The following is a 10,812-nucleotide window of genomic DNA, read 5'->3' on the forward strand; positions in this document are numbered from 1 at the left end:
AAATGTCGGTGTCTTGGAAGGGTAGTTCAAGTTCTGCTTTATGAACAGGGTTGATAACAGGGGCATTTAAATTTGTGAAGAAATGTTGCATATTGGTATCATCATTGGGTGCCTCAGAAGTGTACAATTTGGAATAAAATGCCCTAAAAGTCTCATTGATTTCGAGGGGGTCAGTTGTAAGCTCCCCATTTTCTCTTTTAATTTGTGGAATCTGTTGGTCAGAGGATTTACATTTTAATTGATGCGCTAACATTCTACCAGCCTTTTCCCCATGCTCATAAACAAAGCCTCGTGATTTCAGCAGCATACGTTCTGTCTTATCGGATGTTAATAACTCGTATTTGGCTTTGAGATTCAGCTTATTTTTGTAAAGCTCCGGGGTGGGAGAGTCAGAGTATTGATGATCTATGTCAATCATTGAGTTGAGAAGTTGCTCCTGTTCTTGCCTCCTAGCTTTGTTCAGCCTAGATGTGTATGCAATAATGTCCCCCCTTATTACTACTTTAAGGGTCTGCCAGAGCAGGGAGGGAGAAACAGTGTCGTCCCTATTGGTTTCCAAGAAATTGTCTATGGCAGTTGAAATCATTTGGCAGAATTCTTTATCTGTTAGTAGTGTGGTATCAAGTCTCCATGGAGCGCGGTCAGAGTAGTTAAGTGGGAAGGACAGATCCAATAGTACTGGGGCATGGTCAGATTCAATTATGGTTGAATATTCTACGTTTTTGACAAAGGGAAGTAGTGTTCTGTCTATAAAGAAGTAATCAATTCTGCTATACGAATGGTGGACGTGTGAAAAAAACGAGAATTTTTTATCGTGAGGAAATTGGAAGCGCCATGGATCGACACATCCAATTTGGTCCATGAACGCTGACAACATTTTAGCTAGGGATGTCCCGATCCCACTTTTTCACTACCGATACCGATACCGATACCTGGGCTTCGGGTATCGGCGATACCGATACCGATCCGATATTTGTATACATTTTTTGACCCCTGAATATTATATATATATATATATATTTTTTCTTCCTAACACCAGGGGAGCCACCCCTCCTAAATTTCGTTGTTTGGTACCTGTACTGTAGCAATGACAATAAAGACCATTCATTCATTCAAATACCTCCCCAGTATATAGTCCACACCAACAACAGTTAAATTAAAGACTGCCAGCCTTTATTAAAGCAACAAAAATAGTACTCTGCAGTACTCAGTGACCGTATGTCAATATTTTTTTTTAAATAATGTTACTTTTCATTTGCACCTGATGCTGGCCCATTAGGGGTAACTTATAACTAATGCCCTCGATATTTTGATGTTTTACTTTCAGACGAGCCTTGTCTGTGCCATCTTAAAGCCACTATTCTCTGTTCAACGATAGTAACCCCCTTGACGCTTGATCTGCACCTGATGCTGGCCCTAGAGGGCAGATTATGACGTCAGTTTTATTTTTTAACACTTTCTGTGTAACAAGCATACATTTCTCTACTCTTTCTCTTTTCTTGAACTGAATTGGTGCTTTGTGCTTCAGGTCCTGTGGAGACAACTTTCCCTGGTCATGCTTGCTGTGTCCCTAGGCACATCCATGACCATGTAGTGTCTAGTCTCGTGGTTCCAACCATGGAGGTAGAAAATCGGTGGACAGGCTTATTGTAATGCATGGAATCGAATGAGGAATATAAAAACACACGACGTCCTTCGATTTCTGCCTCAACCAGCCTCGGTGTGAACCCGTGCCAACCCCCTGCACGCTGGTCTCAACAAGTCTCTGTTGGCAGGAACTGGCAGGGGAGCTTTTTTGGCGCTTGTCAGTTTCACGTTTTAGTATATCCTCAATTTAAGCCCAATCCTTTCCACAGCCACAGGCTGCTCTCTCTACTTAACTCCTCAGAGAAGCTAAATCCTGCTCCACCACATTTACCAGTTGTCAAGGACATCGGCTACTTGAATCGTACATTAAATCTTTTGATCTGTGTTTTATTTCGGTAACTACAGTGGGGAGAACAAGTATTTGATACACTGCTGATTTTGCAGGTTTTCCCACTTAGAAAGAATGTAGAGGTCTGTAATTTTTATCATAGGTACACTTCAACTGTGAGAGACGGAATCTAAAACAAAAATCCAGAAAATCACATTGTATGACTTTTAAATAATTAATTTGCATTTTATTGTATGAAATAAGTATTTGATCACCTACCAACCAGTAATAATTCCAGCTCTCACAGACCTGTTAGTTTTTCTTTAAGAAGCCCTCCTATTCTCCACTCATTACCTGTATTAACTGCACCAGTTTGAACTCGTTACCTTTATAAAAGACACACTCCACACACTCAATCAATCAGACCCCAACCTCTCCACAATGGGCAAGACCAAAGAGCTTTTTTTTATTTTTATTATTTATTTTTTGGCTGTGAGAGTCAATTTATTTAAGCCCGCTGATTTAGGTGAATTTACCCTTGAACGTGTCACCTTAACCATCAACGCAACAATTGCCCCCCCTGAGAGATTTGGCAGGAGCCGCCACTGATGCCCTCATCTCTCTCTGAAGATCCCTCCTTGAGCAGGGGATCCAATCCAGGATTGAGGGGGGCGATGGTCTCTGATTAATCCAGTTTGAGTCCTGTTGGAAGGCCTGATGTGGACTCCCCTGTGTGTGGCAGTCTGTCCTGCGATCCTTGCTGAATGGTTGATGCCACCTTGTCCACTTCTATGCCATATTGGGTATCTACGGCTGATGATCGCTCAAGCTTGGCATGTTCAGGCTGGGTGCTATCCCTTTTCTTGTCATTAGAGGGCAGGCTGCCCCTGTCTGCCTGGGCCCTGGTGGTCTTCCTTAGTGCATTGCCCTTCATCATAGCCAACAGGTGGTCCAACATGATGCAGCCCTCCTCCTGGACTGGGGGGGCTTTACGAATTATTTTTCCGTTCTCCCCCCTCGGTCTCTTGGCGTCATCCTCCTCTTGCTGTTTCTTCCTCTTCTCTGCCTTGATGGCCTGCTCTCTCCAGGTCTGGTTTTCCTTGATTGCTTTAAGGAAGAGTCCTCTGAAGGTCTTGATGGTGTTGAACAGCTCCTCTAGTGAGAGGCGGGACGTGTCCTCACACAGATACTCTGCTAGCTCTTCCTTCTTCTTTTTGATGGAGGCAAAGAGCTCCTGCAGCTTCTCACAGGCCTCCAGGTTCCCCTTCATAGCAGTGAGATACTGCTGCTTGATATCCTCCTGAGAAGAAGAGGACACTTTTTTCTCAGAACCCTTCAACCGTTTGACCAGTGAGCTCGACTCTGCCTGAATAGAATCCACATTTATTCTAGCAGCCTTTTCACAGATCTCTAGATCATCCGGAAGGTTCAGCAAGTCAGCATGGGTTTTCTCCGCCTCCTCCAGGATGTGATGGAGCAATGTGATACGGGACTTGTTGGCTTTGGTATCTGTGAGCTTCAGCAAGGTGCTGATCTTGAAGCCATCTGCATTGCCTATGTGACTCCCATAGTTGAGGAAGTTTCCAATGTCAAGTATGAGCTTGCAGAAACTTGGAAGGCGGGTGCTCTCCTTCAAACTCTCACAGGCTGCGTCCAGCAGCTCAGCTTTGGGTTGCAGCATCTTTAACACAGAAGGGGTCTCCTCACAGAGAAGCATGCACTCGATCCTCATGGTGTAGCATGAAACTGATAGGAGCTCGAGGTAGAACCGATCCACACCGGCCAGCTTCTCTATCTCCCCTTGGTATGACTTGAGGTTCTCAATCTCATGTTTCTCCGGCAGTAACGTCTGCATCTGTTTCAGCACCTCGACGTCAAACTTGGAACGGTCCCCATTTTGGATCATAGCTACAAAGTCTTTATGTGAGCATCTGAACTGCTTCAAGAATATGTTCAAATCTAGATTTTTCTTGGCATCAATGAAGGATATCTCTTTGGGCTCTCGTTTGACCGTAGTGTTGGTACTTTTGGCCTTTGAGTCAGTCACTGGCAGACAGAAGAGCTCCTCAATGCTGGAGTAGTCAGGTTCCAGGGAATCAGACTGCACTGACGACCACATGGATTGGCTTTCAGACACCACTCTGGAGGGCAGCTTCTGCCAGTTGAGCTTCTTCATGCGCAGTGTGGGACAGCGGCTGGCCTTGGGGAGAGGAGCGTTCTGGGGCACAATAATACCTCCTCCAATACCTGGGGGAGGGGGTGGTGGGGGAGGGGGGCCCATACCAGGCAGGGGAGGGGGAGGTGGGGGGCCCATACCAGGCAGGGGAGGGGGAGGTGGGGGGCCCATACCAGGCAGGGGAGGGGGAGGAGGTGGACCTCCCTGCCCCATCCCTGGTAGAGGTGGTGGAGGAGGAGGTGGCATCCCAGGTAAAGGAGGAGGTGGTGGGGGTGCACCATAAGTGGTGCCTGGCAGGGGTGGGGGTGGGGGAGGAGGAGGGTTTGGGGTAGCAGCAGGAAGTGGAGGGGGAGGAGGGGGAGGAGGGGGAGTTACGGAAGCCATGTCTGATTGGTTGGTTGTGCTGCCGAGCAAGTCTGTCTGGATTGCCCTGTTGGTGGTCTTGGTCTTGGGACTGGCTGAGATCTGTTGTCTCTTGGAAGAGAGCAGGCGCTCCATCAAACGTTCAGCGGAGTCCATTTGTGAGTCGTGGGCCAGCAGAGTGGCACGGACAGCCAGGGCCTCCAGGGTCAGCCACACGTCTCCCCGTCCTGGAGCCACCAGCAGCAGAGCCTGCAGGATGGACAGCAGCTGGACAGAGGCTGGGGAGCTGCTCACTTTGGTGAGGAGGGAGGTGAAGACCTCCTGGTGACTGCTCATGTCGATGCCTCCGTACACCCTCTCCATCTCCTCCGCATCCTCGGCCATGGAATCCTCAAAGGCCTCACACTGGATGTTCAGGTCCAGGTCCTCAGTCTCCCTGTTACATAAACACACATGCACATATGCACGCACACGCACACACAACATAGGTATTGATGTTTGGGAAATCTTACAGAAAGTGACTGTGACTGTTGTTCCACCAACATTTGATTAGCATTTAATGCATCCCACACCTACCTCAGCATTGGCAGTATATCCAAAACTGGAAAATACATAATTAAGATGAATCCCAGTACTTTCAATATCTCAATATCTCTATATTATCTCAATGGCCAATGCACACAGTGTTTTTGTAGCACTGTCAAATGTTGCAAATGTTGTAATAGTTTCTTATTGCATCACAATGGGACAATTGGAAAAACTTCAACATTCTAAATTGCCTGACACAGAAGAGCTTGCCTTGAAAACGCCTTGTCTAATGGTTTCTATTTTATTTTTTAAAATATTTTTTTTACTTTCTTTTTATTGAGATGTTACAGATATACAAAAATAATACTTTTCAGTTTTGGTTTGTTTTTACACAAAACACAAACATGTCCCAACCCCCCCCCCCCCCCCCCCCCACAAAATCCCAAGTGGTGCATCCCAGGACGAAGGATATAAATAAACAACAATAAATAATAATAATAATAATAATAATAACAGTGGTGATAGGTAATGAAGACAGTACAGGTAAGTAATCAAAGAGATAAAGAGAAATAAAGTGCAATTCATTTGTAAGTGAGGATAGATGAGATGGTCGTGTTGGTCTGTGATACCATGTCTGTTATGATTGTAATATGTCCCTCTCTAGAACGAGATGATGTATCTCTAGGGGTTTATCCTGATAAATAGATTCACAACATATGTCATCACTCAGCATCCAGCGCACTTGCATTGTCAGGGAGGGTTTTTAGTTTGTTGAAATAGGATATTATTGGGTTCCAGGTGAAATAAAAGCGGTCTTTGGACCCCCTAAGTGTATATTTAATCTTTTCAAGTTTCAAGTGAAGCATAAGGTCAGTCAACCATAAGGAGGAATTCGGTGGTTTGGGGGATGTCCAACAAAGCAAAATCCTCCGTCGAGCAAGTAGAGTGGCAAATGCCACAATGTCTTTATGCTTGTTAATAATCTGTTGGTCAGTTGGCGCTATGCCAAAGATAGCTGAGTAGGCGTTAGGTTGCAGGTTCAGATCTAGTGCCTGTGAGAGGGTCCTGAAAACTGCTGACCACTAATCAAATAATAAGGGACATGACCAAAACATGTGTGTTAGCGTTGCCGGAGCGTTATGACATCTGCTACAATTCTCATCCACGTCAGGATAGATTCTGGCTAGCCTAGATTTGGAAAGGTGAATTCGGTGCAAGACCTTAAATTGGATTACGCCTAGTCTAGCACATGATGTGCTCCCGTTAACTCTCGTCAGAGCCTCAGTCCAGGAGTCATCGGGTATTACGTCCCCTAGCTCCTCCTGCCATTTCTCTTTAATTTTGTGGAGGGAAGTGTCTCCGAGGGATGATATGCTAGAGTAAATACTTGATATTAGGCCTTTTAGATTGGGAGGAATTTGGAGGATATCATCTATAGCAGAAGGTTGTGGTGCATTTGGGAAGTTTGGATCCAAACTTTTAATGAAATGTCGGACCTGGAGGTATCGAAAATAACTTGAGCGGGGAAGGTTGAATTTTTGAGAGAGGTGATTAAAGGTCGAGAAGACGCCCTCAGTATAGAGATCTTTAAATTTGGAGAGACCGAGTCTTTTCCATAAGGCGAAAGCATTGTCTATTCTGGCGGGGACAAAAAGGTGGTTATTGCAGATAGGGGCTAGGTTGGAGAAATCTTTTAAACCAAAGTGGCGTCGAAATTGTGACCATATTCGTAATGTATTAACAACAACAGGGTTAGAGGTGTAGTGTGGGGGCAGATAGAGGGAGTTTGGAGGTAATCAAGGCGGAGAGGGATGTTGAAAGACATGACTCATTTTCTATTTCGCACCAAGACGGCTGTGGTGAATGGACCCAGTATATGATTTTCTGAATATTGGCAGCCCAGTGATAATAAAGCAAATTTGGTAGGCCCAGTCCGCCCTGGGACCGATGTCGCTGTAGAAGTCTTTTCTGTATTCTAGGGACTTTACCCCCCCCAAATGAAAGATGATATGGACTTATCTATGGACGAGAAGAAGGACTTTGGGAGGAATATAGGGAGACATTGGAAAAGGTAGAGGAATCGGGGTAGAACGTTCATCTTAATGCTTAATACAGTTGATCTTCCCTGCCAGTGATAAATTAATGGACCTCCATTTCTGTAAATCATCTTTTAATTTATTAACAAGGGGCGTGAAGTTTTTTTCATGTAGTTTAGGACCGTGTAATATTAATTCCCAAATATTTGAAGCCAGATTTAGACAAATGGAAGGGCAAGTCACATTGTGGGATTGCGAGATCTAGGTTGTTCACTGGAAAACATTCGCTCTTAGTGAGGTTGATCTTGTATCCCGAAAAGCTACCAAATCTATGCAGCATCTGAACTATATGGGAAATGCATTGCACCGGTTCAGATACATACAACAGTAAGTCGTCGGCATATAGCGCCACCTTGTGTTCCTTCCCCCATCTAGAAATTCCATTTATTATTGGAGAAGATTTTAACATGATAGACAGAGGTTCGATGGCGAATGAGAATAGGAGTGGGCTCAGCGGGCACCCCTGGCGTGTCCCTCTCGACAATGAGAAAAATGTGGAGCGTTTCCCGTTCGTAACTACCGATGCCTTAGGACAGGGGTCGGCAATAGGCGGCCCGTGGGCCATTGCTGGCCCGTCACCAATAATATTTGGCCCAGCAGATTATTTTGAGAATCCACTTTTTATTTTTTATTTTTTTTATTTTTTTATAATAATATCGGACCGACAGTCCCACATATAGCGCCTATAATGTCCGAATAGAGAATCGAACTCCACCTGAATAATGCTTATTGTACTTTTATCCATGTTGAGAGTGAATGACACAGGGACAGACAATCAGGCAGCAAGGTGCACCGAAGCGCACTGACGCTGAACCCCTCAGAGTGAATCATAAGCAGGTGGACAACGCGTCACGGTGCTGAAATAGCCGACATACCGTGTGTGGTTTGAACAAAATAACACGAGCTCAGTAAGCCATTCAAACGTAATGTTTACGTATATGTGACTGCAACACACATATGAACAGTAACAACGCAAATTCTGTTTAATTTTCTGAAAAACATTGAAAACAAAATCGGCGCAAACAAAAAGCATCTCCCATCGGTCAGTATTTGCTTGATATCTGGTGATATTGACGTCACTTTAATCCACAGGCAGTTCTCAAGGTTTTTATGCATCCATCGATTCCTCTCGTGCGTCTTTATCGCATTCATTGACGAAAAGGACGACTCGCGTATAGAAAGGGAACATTGTGAGCACGGAAAATGTCTCTCACAACGGCTTTGCATTGATGAAACCAGGTAGGATGAACGTATAGTTCGCTGTCCATTCCTCTTTAAATGCCCTGTTTCCACCGTCAACTTTCCTCTTTAGACCTTTGGAGAGTGACATTATGTTTCTCTTGCTAGCAGGTTAAATGTTTGGCTAACTTCACCCGGCACGCAAACAACCAATCCAATAATAATAATGTGACCTTGTCTGGGAGGAGGGGGGAATAATTATCAGAATGAAACTGTTACATAATTATTAGAATAAGTTAGGCTACGCTACATCGTCAGTCCACACATTTATTATTCAAAAATATGGAAAAGTGTGAAACTACGTTTCAACGTTGTTGAGAATCACAACACAAACTCGCTAATCAAGCCAAAATACTGCAACATAATGGATTGGACAGCTACCTAGTTAACTAGAACACTACTTTACATTGTTAGCAGGTTCACAAAACAAGCTGTGTTAGTTGACTAGCGATGTGTACAGTCGAAAGAAAAGTCAAAGCATTAGAACGTGTCACATTTTAAAACAATCAATTACTTAAATTAGCCTTTGATTATGTTCGGGCCCGCCATCTAGTGGCTCAAAAAAAAATTGGCCCGAGGCCAAACCTAATTGCCGACCCCTGCCTTAGGAGATGAGTATAGTAGTCTGATCCATGCAATAAAAGTGGGTCCAAAGCCAAAAGCTTTCAGACATTCAAATAAGTACGCCCACTCCACTCTGTCAAAAGCCTTCTCCGCATCCAGGGAGAGAACCACCTCAGGTACCTCCTCGGACGTAGGAGAATGTACGACATTTAGAAGGTTTCGGATGTTAGAGAATGAGTGGCGGCCCAGCATGAAGCCAGTTTGATCAGGGGAGATCACCTCGTCTGTGACGGACTCTAGACGCCGGGCGAGTGCTTTAGCTAATATCTTGACATCGCTGTTGAGCAGCGAGATGGGGCGATGTGAACCACACTCCGTTCTGTCTTTCCCTGGTTTCGGTAAAAGGGTTATGAATGCCTCTGTTAGCGTCTGTGGCAGGGCCTCATTATCCATTGAGTCATTGAACATTTCTAAGATGAGCGGAGTTAATTTGGTTGAGAATTTTTTGTAGAATTCGATGGGGTATCCATCAGGGCCCGGGGCCTTACTACTTTGCATAGCTGTGATTGCATTATAAATGTCGGTGTCTTGGAAGGGTAGTTCAAGTTCTGCTTTATGAACAGGGTTGATAACAGGGGCATTTAAATTTGTGAAGAAATGTTGCATATTGGTATCATCATTGGGTGCCTCAGAAGTGTACAATTTGGAATAAAATGCCCTAAAAGTCTCATTGATTTCGAGGGGGTCAGTTGTAAGCTCCCCATTTTCTCTTTTAATTTGTGGAATCTGTTGGTCAGAGGATTTACATTTTAATTGATGCGCTAACATTCTACCAGCCTTTTCCCCATGCTCATAAACAAAGCCTCGTGATTTCAGCAGCATACGTTCTGTCTTATCGGATGTTAATAACTCGTATTTGGCTTTGAGATTCAGCTTATTTTTGTAAAGCTCCGGGGTGGGAGAGTCAGAGTATTGATGATCTATGTCAATCATTGAGTTGAGAAGTTGCTCCTGTTCTTGCCTCCTAGCTTTGTTCAGCCTAGATGTGTATGCAATAATGTCCCCCCTTATTACTACTTTAAGGGTCTGCCAGAGCAGGGAGGGAGAAACAGTGTCGTCCCTATTGGTTTCCAAGAAATTGTCTATGGCAGTTGAAATCATTTGGCAGAATTCTTTATCTGTTAGTAGTGTGGTATCAAGTCTCCATGGAGCGCGGTCAGAGTAGTTAAGTGGGAAGGACAGATCCAATAGTACTGGGGCATGGTCAGATTCAATTATGGTTGAATATTCTACGTTTTTGACAAAGGGAAGTAGTGTTCTGTCTATAAAGAAGTAATCAATTCTGCTATACGAATGGTGGACGTGTGAAAAAAACGAGAATTTTTTATCGTGAGGAAATTGGAAGCGCCATGGATCGACACATCCAATTTGGTCCATGAACGCTGACAACATTTTAGCTAGGGATGTCCCGATCCCACTTTTTCACTACCGATACCGATACCGATACCTGGGCTTCGGGTATCGGCGATACCGATACCGATCCGATATTTGTATACATTTTTTGACCCCTGAATATTATATATATATATATATTTTTTTTCTTCCTAACACCAGGGGAGCCACCCCTCCTAAATTTCGTTGTTTGGTACCTGTACTGTAGCAATGACAATAAAGACCATTCATTCATTCAAATACCTCCCCAGTATATAGTCCACACCAACAACAGTTAAATTAAAGACTGCCAGCCTTTATTAAAGCAACAAAAATAGTACTCTGCAGTACTCAGTGACCGTATGTCAATATTTTTTTTAAAATAATGTTACTTTTCATTTGCACCTGATGCTGGCCCATTAGGGGTAACTTATAACTAATGCCCTCGATATTTTGATGTTTTACTTTCAGACGAGCCTTGTCTGTGCCATCTTAAAGCC

At 44.2% G+C, this 10,812-nt stretch overlaps 1 protein-coding gene across 1 annotated transcript; it reads right to left on the reverse strand.

The window, feature by feature from the left end:
- Positions 1 to 1,368: 1,368 nt before the first annotated feature.
- On the reverse strand, positions 1,369 to 10,803 carry LOC308167881 (inverted formin-2-like; the record flags this gene model as incomplete). The annotated part of the gene is made up of 3 exons (XM_080542358.1): positions 1,369 to 1,416; positions 2,727 to 4,890; positions 10,790 to 10,803. 3 exons carry the CDS (start codon positions 10,801 to 10,803, stop codon positions 1,369 to 1,371), a joined length of 2,226 nt encoding a protein of 741 aa, XP_080398484.1.
- Between the last annotated feature and the right edge of the window lie 9 nt (positions 10,804 to 10,812).

Source organism: Nansenia antarctica, assembly GCF_963989245.1.
Source record: "Nansenia antarctica genome assembly, chromosome: 11".
NCBI lineage: Eukaryota > Metazoa > Chordata > Actinopteri > Argentiniformes > Microstomatidae > Nansenia > Nansenia antarctica.